General features: G+C 43.3%; 1 protein-coding gene across 1 annotated transcript in view; it reads left to right on the forward strand.

Moving 5' to 3' along the window:
* TMC3 (transmembrane channel like 3) overlaps positions 1-22240 on the forward strand; it is an 86406-nt gene that overhangs the window by 54118 nt on the left and 10048 nt on the right. The window contains exons 15-18 of the mRNA XM_030192011.1: positions 6932-6999; positions 9289-9417; positions 12249-12359; positions 21657-21782. Of these exons, the coding sequence (XP_030047871.1) occupies positions 6932-6999; positions 9289-9417; positions 12249-12359; positions 21657-21782 (434 nt within the window). The remainder of the gene's footprint in view (positions 1-6931; positions 7000-9288; positions 9418-12248; positions 12360-21656; positions 21783-22240) is intronic.

Consider the following 22240-nt stretch of genomic DNA (forward strand, 5'->3'; position numbering starts at 1 on the left):
GCACTAGCCATTAGGCTACTCTGGGAGTAAGAATGTAATTTTATAACAGATCACCTGGTTTAAGAGGGCAAGTAGGTGCCACTTACCTATAGGTGCTACTATATAGACACAAACCCCAGATTCTGTATAGGTTGCCCACAGTTGGGCATGGATCACAGATCCACATGCATACTAATGAGTTAATGAACCATTATATAGTTTTAATTTGCAGATTAGTGCATTCTATCATCTACTTACATACTTGCAAATTCCACCCATGCTCCTCCCAATCTCCACCCCTGTACACGCTTACCTGCAAAGAACACACCATCATGGCTTGGCGTGTACTTTTACACCAGTAGGACACATCAGCAAATAGGGCTCTTGGTGTAAAATATGGTAACATTAGCTGTAGTGTCAGCTGCTGGTCACCACGTGATCCTGTGATGTGAACAAAGAATATCTCATGGTTCTGCTTCCATAGGAAAATGCAATAGTTCCTGATTTAAGCTGCCTATATATAAGGATATTGTTGTTACATAGAAACATACTGATCAATATTCACTCCGTAACAGTCAGCACCTTTTTTTTCAAATGTTGATCACAACAGACAGATCTGGGGCCAAATCCAGATACCAATGCTGAATATCTCGTACATCGGCAGCAGTTGGAACTTATCCAGGTCCAACCAATTTTCCGTGCCGGTACCTGGATGGCTATCTAGGCAAGGGGAAATGGGACTTGATATACCGCCTTTCTGAGGTTTTTGCAACTACATTCAAAGCGGTTTACATATATTCAGGCACTTATTTTGTACCAGAGGCAAAGGAGGGTTAAGTGACTTGCCCAGAGTCACAAGGAGCTGCAGTGGGAATCGAACTTAGGTCCCCAGGATCAAAGCCCACTGCACTAACCACTAGGCTACCCTCCACTAGCAACATTCCATCTAGAATCTCCAATAGTAGCAACAGAATCTCAATAGTAGCAACATTCCATCTAGAATCTCCAATAGTAGCAACATTCCATGTTGAATCTCACTTATATGGAAAGGGAAATGGGACTTGATATACCGCCTTTCTGAGGTTTTTTGCAACTACATTCAAAGCGGTTTACATATATTCAGGTACTTATTTGTACCAGGGGCAATGGAGGGTTAAGTGACTTGCCCAGAGTCACAAAGAGCTGCAGTGGGGATTGAACTCAGTTCCCCAGGATCAAAGTCCACTGCACTAACCACTAGCCTACTCCTCCACTAGCAACCTTCCATCTAGAAGCCTGCCCTTGCAGATCAGCAACGCGGCCGCGCAGGCTTCTGTTTCTGTGAGTCTGACGTCCTGCACGTAGGTGCAGGACGTCAGACTCACAGAAACAGAAGCCTGTGCGGCCGCGTTGCTGATCTGCAAGGGCAGGCTTCTACATGGAAAGTTGCTAGTGGAATAGCTACATTAACATTCCATGTAGAATCTCAAATAGTAGCAACATTCCATGTAGAATCTCCAAAGAATCTCAACATTCCATTTAGAATCTCAAATAGGGAAAGGGAAATGGGACTTGATATATGGCCTTTCTGAGGTTTTTGCAACTACATTCAAAGCAGTTTACATATATTCAGGTACTTATTTTGTACCAGGGGCAATGGAGGGTTAAGTGACTTGCCCAGAGTCACAAGGAGCTGCAGTGGGAATCGAACTTAGGTCCCCAGGATCAAAGCCCACTGCACTAACCACTAGGCTACTCCTCCACTCGAGTCAGGACAGCCCCCACAATCCCTGAAAGGCTCCACTTAACACAAGACTATCTCTACTTCAGGAAGCAGGTGGAAGCTTGGCTCTAATCCCAAGCCTTTAATGGAAGAAGAAACTAACTTGTTAGTCTCAATCACACACACAAGGAGTGACTCGGGCTCCACATACTGCAGCAGGACATGTTATCCACTCCTACCCTAGCTGAGATAAAATTTAACTGTCTCCCTGACCTCATGTGCAACTTTCTTTAAATTAGTCACCTTACTTTTTAACTCCTCTTACTCTCTTGCCTATCTATATGTTCCATCTTTGCTTATACCCTACACTGTCAATTAAAATGTTATATTACATATTGTGTTGACATTGTAAGTAGTATACATACTTTGTACTGTTTTTACTGCTGTAATTGTCTATTGCTCATGTTTGATTTATTCTTATTGTACGCCACCTTGAGTGAATTCCTTCAAAAAGGCAATAAATAAATCATTATCATAAGTAACCAAATATAACATGAACAATAGAATCACAGAGACCAAATCAGTAGAAAGCATTTACTTATAGTATATGCACATCTATAACAAACACTAACAGTAATATATACTGTATATATAAAACTTATGAACATAATAGTGGTGTAGCCAATAATATGTCTGACTTATATATCTTATAATAACTTACTTAAAACATAAACAATTTTCATCTGAATATGTTGATAGAAACAGGACACATACCTATACAGTGTACTCAGTGGCGTAGCTACGTGGGGCCATGGAGGCCTGAGCCCCCATAGATTTGGCCCTGGACCCCCCTGCCGACAACCCTCTTGACCCTCTTCCCACCGACAACCCTCTCCCGCTGCCACCATTGCCGTCGGCTACCTTTGCTGGCGGGGGACCCCAACCCCCACCAGACTCACAGAAACAGAACGAAGCCTTGCGCCGGAAGAAGAGGACCTCGACTGGCGGGGGGTTGGGGTCCCCCACCAGCAAAGGTAGCCGACGACAACAGCGGCAGCAATGGAGGGTTGGCAGTGGGAGGGAGGGTCAAGAGGGTTGTTGGCAGGGGGGGGTCAAAGTTGGTGGTGATGGCGACGGCGGGGGGAGTCAAAAATGGTGGGGGGGTGGCGGCGCCGGGGGGGGGCGCTAAAATGTGCCCCCTCACCTCGGGCTCTGGACCTCCCTCCTGCCGAAGTCTGGCTACGCCCCTGAGTGTACTTAAAACTCTTCACCACCGTATATATACAAAGACACTTCTTGAAAAAGGCGCTGGCAGCAAAAAAGCACAGAATGGAAAAAAAACCACAAAGAAAGCAAATCATTATATTTAAAACAAATCTACCTATGCATCAAGCTTCTCCTTCAGAGGAACTCAGCTATGGAATGCACTGCCTAAACTCTTAAAATCACCTCGGAATCATATAAACTTCAGGAAATTATTGAAGACCACCCAGTTCAAGAAGACGTACCAACCACACGTTACTTAGTTTATTTCTTATCTGTTTAACAAAATTTATGGACTCTAATGGGGTTTTTTTCCATTATCTTTTATTATTTTTGTTGTTTTAGACGATACGTTTACGATTAATTTTTTACTATGACATTGTTTTGTTTTGGTTTTTTATCTTTTCACATTACATTATCAAGAATCAACACTTGATCAAGAACAGTATCTAAAGACAATTATACAAGAACTGTTTATAACCCAATAATGATACTGAAGTCCATATAATATTGGATTCCAATATAATCAATTTGAGGAGAAAGAAAGAAATCAAATTCAAGGATATGCACCTAGAACTAAGGACAAACAATTTTTTTTCTTATATTTGAGCTATCTCAACCCTTTTTGAGGCAACAAATGATGTCAAATGTGAAGGCTCCATAAAAACATATTTAAATGAATTGTATCTTATGATACATTTACAGGGAAATCTTAGGTAAAATACACCTCCCATCTGAAGAACAGCCGGTTTCAGTAACAAGAATTGTTTCCGCCTTTTCTGGGTCTCTCATGAAACATCAGGAAACAAGTTGATTTTCAGTCCCAAGAATAACTTATCCTTGATTTTGAAAAACATCTTAAAGAGTCCCTGCTTATCAGGCAGTAGGGCCAGCTATGACATTGTTTAATGATATTATACTGAACTGTAGCCTTCCCATGTTATTGTGTAAACCACATTGAGCCTGCAACTAGTGGGGAAATGTGGGGTATAAATGTGTTAAATAAAATAAATAAAAGATTATTGCACTTAAAAAAAACTTCAGTTGCTGCACTTAAGAGAACAACAGCAAGTGCACAGAATCCATAGGATAACAAACATTCTAATAACAGAATACAAAAAGAAATCCAGCAGATCCCCAACTCACAACCACTGCACTCAATGGCAATACAGCCATCATGCAAAATCAAAAACAATTCATTGAAGAACCAACAGCAAGAAAAGTTAAGTTACTGCTCTAAAAAAAATGACTGCATGCTCCCTGGCATACAACAGTGTTATTAGAACAAGTAGGGAGAACAGTCAGCAAAACAGTAGCTCTTATAGCCACATAAAAGTTAAAAGTAACATTCAAACTGGCGCTAAAACAAACCTTCTTACTCAAGCCAAACCAGTCAATATATAATTTACAGGAACAAAAACATGCAAATTTGATAATGCAATGATGACACATATGCCCATGTCATAGTTGAAAAATATATACAAACTGGTGTCTAAAAAAATATTTCAAACTTGCAAAACTGAAGGAAAATATGCAAAAATCTTTGCTACATTTTAAAAATAACCGTGTGTGCACAACATACATAGGATGGCAACTTACTCATATACAAACAGAATAAAAACAGTGGATCAGTAATTCAAACCACTGCACTGGAAAAGATGACAGCGTTCATACAAAATCAAATACCATTAACCACAAGGAGCGTGAACTTACCGTTCACCAGAAAATAATAGCTTGCTCTACAACAAACAGCAATGTCATTGAAAAAAGTAAGGAGAACCACATAGAGGTTAGAGGTCAAATTCAAGCTGGCGCCAAAAAGGGGGAAAAAAACTTTAATGCTCAAAACAAATCAGGCAAATATATACACTTCAATTTCACAAGTATAAACATATCTATTTCAAAGGACTCAAACCATTTAGGGGCCCTTGTACAAAGGCGCACTGAAATATGGCCTGCAGTAGTGTAGACACGTGTTTTGAGCACGCACAGAATCATTTTTCAGCATACCTGTAAAAAATGCCTTTTTAAAATTTTTGCCAAAAATGGACATGCAGCAAAATGAAAATTGCTACGCGTCCATTTTCAGTCTGAGACCTTACCGCCAGTCATTGACCTAGTGGTAAAGTCTCACGTGTTAACTGGGTGGTAATGACCTACGCATGCCAAATGCCACTTAGAGTGCGTCCGATATGTGTGGCAGAAAATAAAAAATATTTTTTCAGCTGCGTGCCAAAAATGAAATTACCTCAAGAGCCACACAGTAGCCATGCGGTAACTCCATTTTGGCGCACGTTGGGCGCACATAGACACTTACGTAGTTTAGTAAAAGGGCCCCTTAAAAATTGCTAAAAGAAAAATAGATCACTAGACAATACATACATTTAATAGTACATCATTGACACATATACTCACATCATAATTTGAGATTATATACAACCTAGTATCAAAAAGTCTAAAAACATATCAAAATGGAGCTGCCATAAGCAAGTTTAAATGTAAAATCTAACTTTAAAAACTTTAAAAATGCTAATTACATAGCATCAATAATTCAATGAAAAATCATGCACAGTGCCAACATTAAAACTAAGGAGCCCTTTTACTAAGGCATGAAGAAAAATGGCCTGTGCAGGTGTAGGCACATCTTTTGGACACCTGAATGTATATTTTTCAGCACACCTGGAAAAAAAGGCCTTTTTTGTGGCTGAAAATGGACGTGCGGCAAAATTAAGACCAGTGCATGTCCATTTTCATCCTGAGACCTTAGCGGTAAGGTCTTTCGTGTTAACCAGGCGGTAATCATCAGTGCACATAAACTGCCGATTACCGCCGGATAAACGCCATGCGGTAGAAAATAGAAAATATTTTCTACCGCATGCTTTGGACACACGTCGAAAATGGAATTACTGCCCGGGGCATGTAGTAGCTGGGCGGTAGTTCCAATTTGATGCACCTATGTGCCTTATTAAAAGGGCTCCTAAGGGCCCTGTTTACTAAGTTGCGCTGTAGGCGTGCAAACCTTTTAGCATATGCTGTAAATTAGTGCACGCTAATGCTAGAGACACCCTTAGAAATGTAATGGGTGTCTCTAGGTAACACTCGCTAATTGTTAGCGCATGCTAAAATGTTAGCATGCCTACATCGAGGCTTAGTTAACAGGGCCCTTAATAAAATGGAACTGTGTCCTATTTATATTGAAAAGTTATGAACTTTACAACTTTACAAGAACAAGTTAACATTGAACTCTTTTTATTTGTTTACTTTAATCTCATTGACATTATTGAATGTTTTAGTGAATTGTATATCTATTCATGTCTAACTTATATTGTTTTTCTGTACTTTAAATGCATAATACTCTGTATTTTTCATTCCGGTAATGGTGATCGCCATTACTGCATAATGTAAGCCACATTGAGCCTGCAAAGAGGTGGGAAAATATGGGATACAAATGCAGCAAATAAATAAATAAATAAATGAAGAAGAAAGTACCTTTTCAAATACATTAAACAATTTTAAAAAAACAGATCAAAAATGAATTGTTCTTTCCTCAAAAGTTGTAAATCAATAGGACCACTTCTCCAATTAAATATGAAACGTTGGGTGCCCATCTAAAAATGAGCTCCCAATTTTGGGCGTCATATATGGAATCTGGGGGTTTGCGTATAAATCGTGACACCACCCCTGAGCATGTCTGTTCTACAAGTTTACTTGCACTGTGCAGACCTCTAGGTGTGGCCTAATTTTATAAGAATGTTTAACAGTTTACGGTTTATTCAGACTTGATATACTGCCTCCCTACCATAGCAACTTCAATAATCCCAAGAAAAGAACTCCATAAAAAAAAAATAGTAAAGGACAGTCACCCAAGAACTATTACCCGCTACATGTTTTGCCCAACACAACACTCACATAAATGAAAAAATTTTCTTTAGAAAAATGAAAGAATGAATTACTGCCAATTAATGAGAGCTTATCAACTTCTTGTAGCCTGAATATGGGGAATTCAAAATTGCTGAGAATGTGCTTCATTTGGTCTACAATCAAGGAATGATCTGGTAAGTAACATTTAGGTTCACATATTACCAGTGATTATATGTTGCTGTACAATAGCTATACATATATTTATACTGATTTTTTTGGATTCAAATGATTGTTTCAACATGTATCAATTTGGCTTTAAGCCACATTATTCTACTGAGACCCTTCATATATCTGTGTTTGGTTCTTTGCATGCAGGATTTGACAGAGGCACTGAATATCTTATGTTAACTTTAGATATTTTGGCTGTCTTTGATGCTGTTCACCATGGCATTTTGATTGCACAACTGAGATCATTAGGGATAGATAGAAGACAGTGTATTGAGCTGGTTTGAACCCTTTATATCTCAAAGGAAATTCAGAGTTCAAGTGGAAGATCAGTTTTCTGATTGGTCTGAAATCTCATGTAGGGTACCTCAAGGATCGGCACTTTCTGCTATCCTGTTCAATATTTTTTATTAGCTTAATATGTTACCTCTTGTCCTATTTGGATGTTCAATTTCAGAAGTATGCCGATTATTTCCAATTTTATTTTCCAATTACTACTACTTTAGAGAAGGCTTTTCAATTTTTAGGTGTTTGCTTCCAGTCAACTACGGTCTGGCTTACAGCGAATAGATTCAAGTTGAATTTGTCTAAATTTCAAATCTTCTTTTTGTCTGACAAAGTCACTCCATCAGTAGTATCTTTATACTTGATGATTTAAAGATACCTATTGTTAATTGTTTGAAATATTTGGGGGTCTGAGTCGATTCTGCTCTTTCTATGACTGAGCAGTTAAAACATACAATTGAAAAAGTTTTTTTTTCAAACAGGTTGATTTGCAGGATGAAAGTTTTTTATCACAATCAAATTTTCAGACAGTGGTCCAGGCATCTGTTACATCCTCATGGGATTATTGTAATGCTTTATATCTAGGATTGCATGCCTATAAACTGTGTGCTTTACAAATTTGCCAATTTTGTCAAAACCTTAATTGATTTGATCATATTGCCCCTACCTTTCAAAACCTGCATTAGCTACCCATTGCTTGGAGGATCAAGTCTAAAGTTTTAACCTTGGTCCACAAGCCTTTGAATGATAACAGTCCATTGATCTTGGCTAGTGCTTTGAAAATTCAACCACCAGTTAGAACATTAAGATCTGGAGACAAATTACTACTTGAAGTTCCTTCTTTCTGACACGTCAGATGAGATGTCTGTCAATCCTGTATTTTCTATATAGAAGGACCAGTCTTATGGAATGCACTACCTGAAGCTTTCCACAAAACTTGTTCCATCGTGCAATTTAGGAAGTGTTTGAAAGCATATATGTTTACACAATCTTTTGCTGGTGTTTAGTGACTGCTGTTGGAATTTTGATTTATTATTTTTATCTGCTATATTTAATACGTTTTTTTGTTTACTGTGTTTGAAGTTTTGTTTGTTATTTGTTAAGAATGTTTATTATGTATGTACTTTTTGGAAACTGCCGAGAATGGTATGATAGAGCGGTCTACAAATTAAAAATAAATAAATAGTGTAAATTCATTTGCCCAAGATAAAGCACATTATAGAATGAGGGAGAACCAATATTATTTCTTTTGCAAGAAATATAAACACAACAGTTGTCAAAGAAAGTGCGCCTAATGCCAGCAGAACCCGACGTATGTGTGGGCGTCCGGCGTATAATAGACGCCATTTTTCCGAGGCACTTTGTGCAGTAGTGTAGTCTTGAGTTTTCAGAGAGGTTCTTCTATAGAGCTACTTGAGCAGCGATCTCCAGTCAGGACTTTGGCGTCCTCCATCCATTGAAGAAGCCCCACGGCGAAACGGGTCCGTCGGGTGTGGATGCCTGCCTGAGACATTGCACACAGTTCTGCTTAGTCAGCTAAGTTGCTTTTTTTCATGCTTTTCATTATAGTAATTTAGCGGAGCATTTTGATCTTGCAACCACGTTATTTTTGGACACTTGAGCAAACAAAAAACAAATACATTTGAAATGCTGTCAAAACACATATAGGTCGGATCGGGGGGAGGGGTTTCTGACCAATGATTAAAGAAATTGAACTGTGACTTCCAAGTTTGGAAAAGTTCCAGCATCGTTGCTGTGGGTCATGACTTTCTGTGGTCTTTTCCCCCGTTTTTCCACTTTTTACTTGCTGAACCTATACTGGCTTTAGGCTTGTTTTCTTTGACAACTGTTGTGTTTGCATAGGCTCTAAGGGAGCCCCCCTTTGATCTCTGTTACTTAGGTATTTTGCAAGAAATGCAAATACATGGTAGCACAGTCTTCTTTGATCTGTAACAATATTGCTTCCTTTTTAGGATGGGAGCCTTTTTTTCACCTTGCCTCCCGGCATTCAATGTCTTTAAATTAATTGGACTCATGTATTTGAGGAGCTGGGCAGTGTTAACATGCAATGTTCCACATCAGCAAGTCTTCCGAGCTTCAAGGTCAGTAAAAAAAATTAATGCAGTAACAAATGGAAGTAACACAACTGTAATAAAATATTATTCCTAATAATAACACAGTGACAGATTCAAAAATGGTTGATTAAATCTTTCTGCTAAACAAACTCAGCTACGTGAGGGCATGTATTTCTGTCAGGGCTTCTAGCTACTAGAGTATCTGCAGCCAGCCAGACACAGCTACTAGTTAATTCTATCATGCTTGGCATGATCAAGTTCTAGAGGGTACTTGATCAAACCCTCCCACACTCCCTGAAAGGTTTCCCTGCCCTCCCTTTCCCCCATCAAGGAACTAGGCACTGGTAAATCTGAATGAGATTATTCCTTATATGTGCATTGTTTATAGCTGCAGCATAACTTAAATGAACAAGAGGGTCCTTTTACAAAGGCGTGCTGAGAATGGCTTGCGGTAGTGTAGGCGTGGGTTTTGGGCTCACACCGATCCATTTTTCAGCGTGCCTGTAAAGAAATGACTTTTTTTATTTTTGCCGAAAATGGATGTGCGGCAAAATGAAAATTTCCACACATCCATTTTGGGTATGAGACCTTATCGCCAGTCATTGACCTAGCGGTAAAAATTCATGCGGTAACCGAGCGGTAATGACCTGAATGCATCAAATGCCACTTGGCGTACGTCTAATGTGTGCGTCCAAAAATAAATTTTTCAGACGTGCATATCGGATGCACACCAAAAATGAAATTACTGCAAGAGCCACACGCTACTCAAGCGGTAACTCCATTTTGGCGCACATTGGATGTATGTAGACGCTTATGCGGCTTAGTAAAAGGCCCCCAAGGATTTTTTTTTTTTTAAAGCATTGAAACCAACAGCATATTAATCAATTACTCTCACTCAATTACTGGGGAATGGCCCAAGCATTTACTGGGAAATACAGCTCATATGATCAGTACTATGGATTACCTCTCAGAAAAGTAACATCTGGCTCTAAGAAGTAAGCCATAAAACCCACTTCCTATTTCTGCTCCCAATGCAGTGGGACAACCTCAGTGCCATGATTTTTCTCTCACAAATCTTGCTCTGACAAGTGGCTGATATGTCCAGCCACTATGCCCACCCCCTTTGTATATGGTTTACAAGGCATGGACTGGGCAGGGAAATCCTGTCACTGGATTGGGAACCAGTTTAGGCCTTTGCCCAGCAACATCTATCACCTGACCCCTGTTCAACCACCACTTGGAAAACTAATGGGAGGGGGGAGTGGGGAAACTGGCTAATGCCGAACTGGGCATTTTGGACCAAATTCTATAAATGGTGCTGAAAAATTGGTGCTATTCTATCAATGGTGCTCAGAATTCGGCAGGGCCGACGTGAGACTGAGCCGGGCCTGGGGCAAGGCTGCCCCCGGGGCCCCGCCCCCACCACCACTCCCCCCCTCCACCCCCGAGGTCGCCGTTGCTATCCCCCTCCACCCCCCACCCTCGCAGGTCGCCGCCGCCGCTCCCGCCCTCCACCCACCCCCCTCTGTCCGCCACCGGGCCGGGCCCCCTGTATTGAAATCAAGCGCCTCTCACCTCCGTGTGACAGTGCTGCAGGCAGCAAGGCAGCAGATTGCCTCCCTTTGGCCCTCCTTCCCTCCTTGTGTCCCACCCTCATGGAGGTTATGTCAGAATTTTGTCCCCCCCCCCCCCCCGCCCCTCCTCTCTGCGGCTATGGAGGTGGGTGCTGTTTATAAAATAGCTCTGGAATCCACGCCTAACTTTTATACTAACTGAAACCTGGTGTAAAATCCCCCTGCTGAAATTAGGCATGGATCAGGCATATTCTATAACAGTGCGCGCAAATTCTTGGAATGCCCATGACCCACCCATGCTCCTCCCATGGCCACGCCCCCTTTTTAGATCTGCACATAAAAATTTACATGTGCATCTTTATGGAATAGCGCCTAGCAAGATGTGCACATAAATTCAAATTGTTGCCAATTAACGTCAATAATTATTAACGCCCAATTATTGGTGCTAATTGACTCATTCAATTAAATTACATATGGAAATTGGCATGCACCCAAATTTCCGCATGCAATTTTGAGCACCATATATAAAAATTAGGGGTCTACTGCTGAGTGGGTGTCCAACTGTCTGCCAGGTTGTGGCTTTCTCTCCTCATATCAGTGGCGTAGCCAGTATGGGGCCACGAGGGCCTGGGGCCCCGTAGATTTGCCCCTGGACCCCTCTGCCGACAACCCTCTCGACCCCCCTCCCGCCGCCAACCTGTCGTCAACCCGACGTCGCCAACCCGCCGTCGCCTACCTTGCAAGGCTTTGTTCTGTTTCTGTGAGTCTGACGTCCTTGCACATACAACGTGCAGGACGTCAGACTAGAATGAAGCCTTGCGTGGGATTGGGAAGAAGAGGACCTCGGCTCGGCTGGCGGGGGTTGGGGTCCCCCGCCAGCAAAGGTAGGCAACGATGGGTTGGCGGTGGGAGGGGGGTCGAGAGGGTCATCGGTAGGGGGGGTCAAAGTTGGTGGCGGGGGGTCGGCAATGGCAGGGGGGGTCGGCGGTGCCGGGGGGGAGCTAAAATGTGCTCCTTCACCTCAGGCTCTGGACCCCCATCCTGCCAAAGTCTGGCTACTCCCCTGCCTCATATGAGTCAGATGGCTTGGCTTCTGTATTAAAAACCAATAGAGACAGCATTTACATCCAATGCCTACCAGTGTGTCTTCCATTTATTAGCCAACAAACTGCAGAGTCTGTAGACTCTGTTGTACCTGTCAGTTCAGCATGCTGTAGATTTGTATCCTTGAGAATGCCTGTGATTCACAATTAGTAATATGTGAAATGTCATGCTTTCTTACAGATCTAATAACTTTTACCTGGCAATGCTTCTCTTCATGCTGTTCTTGTGTATGCTGCCAACAGTTTTTGCAATTGCAAGATATAAACCATCTATAAACTGTGGCCCATTTAGGTAGGTTTTTATTACATTCATTCAACACTGATTGTATCGGAATTGCTGTAGGCATTAAGAGAAGCAGGATACAGACTGGCCGAAATTACTAGGAGAACAATATGCATTCAGCACAACTCAAATACTTTGGGGTCCTTTTACTAAGGTGCACTGAAAAATGGTCTACAGTAGGGTAGGTGGGTGTTTTGGGTGCGCGCAGATCCATTTTTCAGCGTGCCTGCAAAAAATGCCTTTTAAAAAAATTTTGCCGAAAATGGATATGCAGCAAAATCAAAATTGGCGCGCATCCATTTTGGGTCTGAGACCTTACCTCCAGCCATTGACCTAGCGGTAAAGACTCACACATAACCAGGCAGTAATGACCTGCGTGCGTCCGAAGATATTTTTCGGACGCACATATCGGATGTGTGCCAAAAATGAAATTACAGCAACAGCCACATGGTAGCCAGGCAGAAACTCAATTTTGGCACGCATTGGGCGTGCATAGACGCTTACACGCCTTAGTAAAAGGGCCCCTTTAACTATCAAACTAGAAATTAAAAAGGGCTCAAAGTTTAGGAGCTGGGGCTTCTCAGATATGCTCAAAACTTAAAAGGCTAGGAATGCCAACAACCTGATTTTTTTCAACATTCTACATACAAAGCATAGAAATGACAACAGATAAGGACCATACGGCCTATCCAGTCTGCCCATCCATACTATCTACTATCCCTTCCTCTCTCTTAGAGAATCTATGTGCTTGTCCCATAATTCCTTGAATTCAGGTACAGTCTTCATTTCCACCATCTCCACCTCGAGGCCATTCCATGAATTCACTACCCTCTCTGTAAAGAAGTATTTCCACAGATCACTCCTAAGTCTATTTGAGACGGTCTATTAACTGTCTCAAAGCCATGGATAGCTGAATTATCTGGATATTTTTCAGCCCTCTATAGCTCTCCAATCCTCCCCACGTCCAGTGCAGAGATTGCAGTAGGATCCAGCCAAAGGGATGGGTGCTCTAGTCAAAGGAAGGCTAGGTGGCGCTGGGAAAGGTTTCTGCGAGGTAGATGAGACTAAGAGGCAGATGCAGCAACCAAACGTAAAAAAATCTAAATGTTAAAGTCCCTAACGATTTTAAAATAACGAAAAATGCACCAAAAAAAAAAGTCACACATGCTGAGATCGGTATTGAAACGTACAAAGTATCAAAGAATCACAATACACATCGTTAATCGGCCCCCAAATCATGCGCAGAGCAGCCATGTTAGCTGCTCTGCGCATGCCACAAACAGTCAAAACACAGTCAAATCACAAGCACATGGCTCCCAAATCAAAACAAAAATAAAAAAAAAAAGGTCGGGAGGGGGCAAGGGCGCTCATCAGGAGCGTCCTGTACGGACGGCCTTGCCCCCCCCCCCCCCGCTGCTCCCCACCTTCTGCCGCCCCCCCCCCCCCCGAAAAAGCAAAATTCTAGCAGCCCCTGCCCCCCTCCCTTCCTCACTACTCTGTCTCACCTCAGCTCCGCCTCCCGACATCCTCCGCCCTGTGTCCCGCCCCCTTTTGGGGTCGTCGCCGCCATTCCCCTCCTCCATCGGGCCCCCCTCCCTCTTACCGGGCCCGTGCAGCGCCTCTCTCCTCTGTGCGAAGGCGCTGCACGGGCAAGAAGAAAGCTGATGCCTGCCTTCGCCCAGCTTCTGTCGCGCGTCTCTCTCCTCCTGGGCCCGCCCCTGTCTGACGTCGGTAACCTCCTGATGAGCGCCCTTGCCCCCTCCCGATCCTTTTTTTATTTTTTTTATTTGATGTGTTTTCTGACGTCCTTTGGACCAATCACAGCGCTTTTAGCTCTGCTAATGCACTGGGATTGGCTCAAAGTTTGTTTATTTTTTCACTTAATGATTTTTCCTGGCACAGAGCTGTCCTAACGAGAGGTCCAGACCTCTCGTTAGATTTCCTGCCTTTTTCCTGCGTAAAGGCAATCGGAAAAGGTTAGTGCATGTGGTTTCAATGGGGTTTTCACACTAATTGCTCATCTCCATTCCGTTTTCGTTAGCTGCTGGCTTCCTCGGTAAAAGCCCTTTGATGCATGCAACGGATAAAATTTTCCTCCTTGGAGAGTCATTAAAGGCTCATTTAGCTTTAGTGCATCTGCCTCTAGGTTCTGTAAAGGAGACATGGCAAACCTGGGAGACAGCCAGTGAATATCCTGGAGGGGAGGGTGTTGTTGAGAAGGAGTAGGAATGTACCAGTAAAAGGGAAAGTGTAAGAGGGTCTGCTGCAGGTTCAGAAAAAGAACTGGCAACAAACACAAGAACTTTACATGAATGACAGAGCTGATTATGGGGGGGGGGAGGGAGGTACTGACTTAGGGGCCGATGCAGAAAGTCACTGGGGATGATTAATGGTCAGTTTATGCGCTCGTTACTGGCCACATGATGCAGAAAAGGAGTTAGCACTAAAGTTGACTCACACTGTAGACATCAGTTCACAGCATATTAAAAGGTATGGTAAAGAGGCCCATTTGTCAATCAACAGCAATGCAGAGCTGTGGGCTGTCTGCCAGGCAAGTACAACACAAGAAGTCTACCACCAGATCTTTGGTGACATAGAAGGGTAAGAGTGGCCTAGTGGTTAACGTGGTGGACTTTGGTCCTGGGGAACTGGGTTTGATTCCCACTGCAGGCACAGGCAGCTCCTTATGACTCTGGGCAAGTCACTTAACCCTCCATTGCCCCAGGTACAAATAAGTACCTGTATACAATATGTAAGCCGCATTGAACCTGCTATCAGTGGGAAAGCGTGGGGTACAAATGTAACAAAAAAAAGAGAGTTCTCCCCTCCCTCACTGAACCCCTTACCCCCAACATAGCTATCTGAACTGGCCCTATCATACCTGGTGTTTAGCAATACCCTCTACCCCTGACCCTTTCTCCTAGCCCACAGAACTCCCCTCCCCCCATTGTGTCCAATCACTACTGCCTCCCCAATGGAACCTGACCCTCATCTGGTGCATCCTGGGGTACACCAAGTGAGGCAGACTGACCCCACAGTGCATCCTAGGATGCACCACTCAAGGTCAGGAGCCACCATTTTTCAAGATGGCAGTGTGGAGCCAAGAATGTGTGGGTGGAGTGGTCTGGTGAGCTAGGAGGAGGGGTCAGGGGTGACACCAGGAATTTTTTTTAAATCTTGGGGGAAAGGGGGAAGTCAGGCAGAGAGAGGAGTGCCACTACACACTAGGGATTTTTTTTTTTTTATTAAGTTAGGGGCAGCAAGTTCAGGATAGGAGGGGGGCCCATGCAGAAACTATGTAGGTAGCTTATTGTTTGTTGTTTTTTAATTGTCACCTTTCCTGTCAATGTGTGAGCCAATCACTGCCCACGCACTGACAGCAAGTGAGACATTTTGCAATGAGCTTCACATTACTGCCATAGTAATTTAAATGCTCATTTCTCACGCATGGCCTCAGTATGTTTCCTCATTACTTTCACAGTAAAAGCCACACACTGAGCCATCAGCGCACAGTTCTACTGTGTGGCTTTCTGCATCAGACACTCAGTGAGCACATGAGCAGTAGCACAGCACTAGAAGAGAGACCCCCCCCCCCCCCCCCAATATTCAAAACCATTTAACCAGCCCGGAATGGCACCTGGCCTGTTAAATGGTACATAGCCGGCTATCCAGCGATATTCAACAGGAGATAGCCAGCTATCTCCCATTGAATATCACCAGTTAGTGGCTAGCTGGTTATATCACACAATATAACAGGTTATCCGCCGATTTTAAGCATGGATTTGGAGGTCATCTTTGGCAACGTATTGTAACCAGGTACCTCTCTTGTGCAGCAAAGGATAGAACAATCTCCTCCAGCCACAGGCTCCCGGTACAATGAAGAAATAGATGTCCACCAGTAACTTCAATCTTAAGGACTTTTATTCCATGCAGGTTTCTAGTACACAGTTCCAACAGCAGCATAGCACATACCAGGATTCAATGCAGGCTTACAGGCTCCAGTCTGGGCTCTTTATCCAGTGCAAAATAAACAGCAATTCAGTTCCCAAGACAAACAGTTCTTTCAGTTCATCATCACAGTTCAGTCACCAAGCAGCATTTTCTACCTTCTATCCTCTTACCTTCAGGAGAGTTCAATATTTTAGGGACTCCTTCTACCCAAGGGTTTCCCCCTGCATCAGCTTCACAGTGAATTCAATACTTTTGGGACTTCCTCTCACCCAAGGAATCTCAGCCTGCTTCAGTACTTTAGGGACCTCCCTGCCCAAGGATTTTCAGCCTGCAAATACTTCTCTCCTTCTGCTTCTTTCTCCTGAACTGAACTCCACTGCTGGGACTCCTTCCCACCTGCCTAATCAGTCCCTGGCTTCAGCTACCACCCCCAAACATTCTCCTTCCATTAACTTCCTCACACCCACACCAGCTGAGTTGAGCATTAAACTAATGAGACCAATGATGAGCTCCTGCACACAGGGTTTCCTAACTCTCTTTCCCCTAGTGGCAGCCACTCTGCACAACCTGCCAGCTTATTCCCTTGTCTTCCCCTATTGCAGCTAGAAGTCCAGTCCGGGTTCCTCATCTCACCCTCTGGCTCCTTGCCTGCAATGCCTTCTGGGACTTGTATTTCAGACTGAAACTGCCTTAACCCAACTATCCTGGAGGTGACTTTATCACAGTATATAGGTGTTATAACTTTGGCCAGTTTAAACTTAACTGAATATAGACTTGGCTGGTTAAGTTCAAACCAGCCAAAAATAAACCGGATATTCAGTGCTGATCACCGGAAATGGCCGGCATTGAAGCTGATTGCGGGTGTTAGCCAGGCTAACTCCCATAGCCTGAATATATGAGAAAAGCGTCCCCCCCCCCCAGACTGTGGCATGCTTTCTGAGGTCCACCCTTCACGGTCATGTCCAGTTCTTCTCTTCACCCAAATGTTACACCATCCATTGAATAAACCCAAGCTTTTCCTACGCCGCTAGACTTACCTTTCAAAATGATACCAGCAGACCAGAGGCTGATATTATTTTGAATAACTGTTGTACTGCTATAATTTGAAATTGTGCCAAAGAAGTGCAGTCAGCCATAAGTAGATACGGAAACAATGTTTATTGTAAACCATAACCCAACATGGCCCATGTTTTGGCAAATTGAATGCATCAAGGGTCCCTCCCTGGACACAATGAAGGAGCTTGTTCAAAAATTGGGGTTGTTTAGCACCTGTTAGCTTCCATGCATCAAGTTCTTTCTGTCGCTCTCCAGTAAGAGCCTCTCCTCCTTTCTCCATGGGCCATGTTGGATTTGGTTTGCAATAAACATTGTTTCCATATCTACTTATGGCTGACTGCACTTTTTTGGTATGTTACTAAGGGGCACTTTTACTAAGCCACGTAGGCACCTACACATGCCCAACACGCACCAAATTGGAATTACTGCCCGGTTACCGCATTGCCCTTGCGGTAATTTCAATTTCGGCACGCATCCGCTACGCGTGTCTGAAAAATATTTTATATTTTCTGGCATGTAGAAGCTGCACGTGTCAAGTGGCATTTGATGCACATAGACCATTACTGCCCAGTTACCGTGTGAGACCTTATCACTAGGTCAATGGCTTGCAGTAAGGTCTCAGACCCAAAATGGACACACGGCGATTTTCATTTTGCCGCACGTCCGTTTTCGTCAAAAGAAAAAAGCCATTTCTTGTAGGTGTGCTAAAAAATAATTCTGCGCGCTCCCAGAACACGTGTCTATACTACCGCAGGCCATTTTTTCAGCACACCTTAGTAAAGGGGCCCCTAAATTTGTGCTTGTACTACTACTATTTAGCATTTCTATAGCGCTACAAGGCATACGCAGCGCTGCACAAACATAGAAGAAAGACAGTCCCTGCTCAAAGAGCTTACAATCTAATAGACAAAAAATAAATAAAGTAAGCAAATCAAATCAATTAATGTGAACGGGAAGGAAGAGAGGAGGGTAGGTGGAGGCGAGTGGTTACAAGTGGTTACGAGTCAAAAGCAATGTTAAAGAGGTGGGCTTTCAGTCTAGATTTAAAGGTGGCCAAGGATGGGGCAAGACTTAGGGGCTCAGGAAGTTTATTCCAGGCGTAGGGTGCAGCGAGATGGAAGGCGCGAAGTCTGGAGTTGGCAGTAGTGGAGAAGGGAACAGATAAGAAGGATTTATCCATGGAGCGGAGTGCACGGGAAGGGGTGTAGGGAAGGACGAGTGTGGAGAGATACTGGGGAGCAGCAGAGTGAATACATTTATAGGTTAGTAGAAGAAGTTTGAACAGGATGCGAAAACGGATAGGGAGCCAGTGAAGGGTCTTGAGGAGAGGGGTAGTATGAGTAAAGCGACCCTGGCGGAAGATGAGACGGGCAGCAGAGTTTTGAACCGACTGGAGAGGGGAGAGGTGACTAAGTGGGAGGCCAGCAAGAAGCAGATTACAGTAGTCTAAACGAGAGGTGACAAGGGTGTGGATGAGGGTTTTGGTAGAGTGCTCGGAAAGAAAGGGGCGGATTTTACGGATGTTGTAAAGAAAGAAACGACAGGTCTTGGCGGTCTGCTGGATATGAGCAGAGAAGGAGAGAGAAGAGTCAAAAATGACCCCAAGGTTTCGAGCTGAGGAGACAGGGAGAATGAGAGAGCCATCAACAGAAATAGAAAATGGGGGGAGCGGGGAGGTGGGTTTGGGGGGGAAAATGAGAAGCTCGGTTTTGGTCATATTTAATTTCAGGTGGCGTTGAGACATCCAGGCAGCAATGTCAGACAAGCACGCTGAAACTTTGGTTTGGATGCAGGTGAGATATCAGGGGTAGAAAGGTAGATTTGGGAGTCATCAGCATAGAGATGGTAGGAAAAGCCATGGGATGAGATTAATGAACCAAGGGAAGAAGTGTAGATAGAAAAGAGGAGGGGACCAAGAACAGAACCCTGAGGTACGCCGACAGGCAGAGGGATAGAAGTAGAAGAGGATCCACCAGAGTGAACACTAAAGGTGCGGAGAGAGAGGTAGGAAGAGAACCAGGAAAGGACAGAGCCCTGGAATCCAAGTGAGGACAGGGTATCGAGAAGTATGCTGTGATCGACAGTGTCAAAAGCAGCGGAAAGATCAAGAAGAATGAGGATGGAATATTGACCTCTGGATTTAGCCAGTAATAGGTCATTGGAGACTTTAGTAAGCGCAGTTTCGGTTGAGTGGAGAGGGCGAAAACCAGATTGTAATGGGTCAAGAATAGCATGTGAGGAGAGAAAATCAAGGCAGTGGCGGTGAACAGCACGCTCAAGTAATTTGGAGAGAAAAGGAAGGAGGGAGATGGGTCGGTAATTAGAGGGACAAGTAGGGTCAAGTGAAGGCTTCTTAAGGAGAGGTGTGACCACAGCATGTTTAAAGGCAGCAGGGACAGTCGCAGTGGAAAGTGAGAGGTTGAGAATGTAACAGATAAAAGGAATAAGAGTAGGAGAGATGGCATTAAGAAGGTGGGTGGGAATGGGATCAGAGGAACAGGTGGTACATTTTGAGGAAGAAAGGAGAAGTGTAGTTTCCTCAATAGTAACTTCAGGAAAGGAGGAAAGGGAATGAGGGGAAGGAGAGAGAGGGGAACGGACTAGTGGAGGGAGAGCTGGTGAGGTAGAGAAAGCAAGGTTTATCTTTTGAACCTTGTTGTGAAAGAATTCAGCTTGTGTTCTCCTCTGCTTTCTCGTTCATTATTTGAAATTGCGCCAGCATCAGGTCTGCCGACAACATTTTGAAAATCAGGACCAGCAGAACAAGAGCTCCTGCCCCTGAAGACTTTACAGATGGAAAGCAGCTTTTTAGGGGGTTGGGGCATTGAAGAGGGCTGGCCACATTCTCAGGGAGGATCATAGAGGGCTAACCACAAGTCTTAGATGGGACTTTGCATCCTTTTTTTTTTTTTGCTTTTATGTTTCTTCAGTTATTACTCAATTGGTATTATTTATTTTGTTTCTGAATAAACAAAGTGAAAAACAACAAACAAAATATTTAAAATGTAAAAAAAAGTGAAAACATTTTCAGGGCACGTGCCTACTTAATACCAAATAAAACTCATGGTATAAGTACATAAGTAGTAAGTACATAAGTAATGCCACACTGGGAAAAGACCAAGGGTCCATCGAGCCCAGCATCCTATCCACAACAGCGGCCAATCCAGGCCAAGGGCACTTGGCGAGCTTCCCAAATGTACAAACATTCTATACATGTTATTCCTGGAATTGTGGATTTTTCCCAGGTCCATTTAGTAGTGGTTTATGGATTTGTCCTTTAGGAAACCGTCTAACCCCTTTTAAAACCCTGCCAAGCTAACTGCCTTCACCACGTTCTCCAGCAACGAATTCCAGAATTTGATTACGCGTTGGGTGAAGAAATATTTTCTCTGATTTGTTTTAAATTTACTACACTGTAGTTTCATCGCATGCCCCCTAGTCCTAGTATTTTTGGAAAGCGTGAACAGACGCTTCACATCCACCTGTTCCACTCCACTCATTATTTTATATACCTCTATCATGTCTCCCCTCAGCCATCTCCTCTCCAAGCTGAAAAGCCCTAGCCTCCTTAGTCTTTCTTCATAGGGAAGTCGTCCCATCCCCGCTGTCATTTTAGTCGCCCTTCGCTGCACCTTTTCCAATTCTACTATATCTTTCTTGAGATGCGGCGACCAGAATTGAACACAATACTCAAGGTGCGGTTGCACTATGGAGCAATACATTAGCATTATAACATCCTCACACCTGTTTTCCATACCTTTCCTAATAATACCCAACATTCTATTCGCTTTCCTAGCCGCAGCAGCACAATGAGCAGAAGGTTTCAGCGTATTATCGACGACGACACCCAGATCCCTTTCTTCGTCCGTAACTCCTAATGTGGAGCCTTGCATGACATAGCTATAATTCGGGTTCTTTTTTCCCACATGCATCACCTTACACTTGCTCACATTAAACGTCATCTGCCATTTAGCCGCCCAGTCTCCCAGTCTCGTAAGGTCCTTCTGTAATTTTTCACAATCCTCTCATGAGTTAACGACTTTGAATAACTTTGTGTCATCAGCAAATTTAATTACCTCGCTAGTTACTCCCATCTCTAAATCATTTAGAAAATATATTAAATATATTACATATATGTAGCAAACTTGCTAATAAAAATATTTGTTTAACAAATAAAAAGCATCATTAAAGATTACCAATAACTGAGCATATCTATGATGAATAATTTTATGTTCTTGCTACCATAATCAAAACCAATGTTGTCTGCCAAGCCCACATTGTTTTCTTTCTCAATTGCAGTGGACAGGAGAAAATTTATGATATTATTTCTGAAACCATAAAGACAGATTTCCCCTTGTGGTTTAACTCGGTGATGACTTACATCAGCAGTCCTGTGGTGGTCCTCCCTGCTTTACTTCTTCTCTTGTAAGTGTTTCATGTTGTGTGCCATGCGGTCTTAATTCATACATGCCCAGGATTTGCTGGCTGGATTTCAGGTACCAAAAGATACACTGCCAAATTCACACAGAACATTTTTTTTAGTTACATTTGTACCCCACGCTTTCCCACTCATGGTAGGCTCAATGCGGCTTACATGGTGCAATGGAGGGTTAAGTGACTTGCCCAGTGTCACAAGGAGCTGCCTGTGCCTAAAGTGGGAATCGAACTCAGTTCCTCAGGACCAAAGTCCACCACCCTAACCACTAGGCCACTCCTCCACTGTTGCTACTATTGGAGATTCTACATGGAATGTTGCTATTCCACTAGCAACATTCCATGTAGAAGTCGGCCCCTTGCAGATCACCAATGTGGCCGCGCATGCTTCTGCTTCTGTGAGTCTGACGTCCTGCACGTACGTGCAGGACGTCAGACTCACAGAAACA

The sequence above is a fragment of the Microcaecilia unicolor genome, chromosome 1 (assembly GCF_901765095.1).
Source record: "Microcaecilia unicolor chromosome 1, aMicUni1.1, whole genome shotgun sequence".
Taxonomy (NCBI): Eukaryota; Metazoa; Chordata; class Amphibia; order Gymnophiona; family Siphonopidae; genus Microcaecilia; species Microcaecilia unicolor.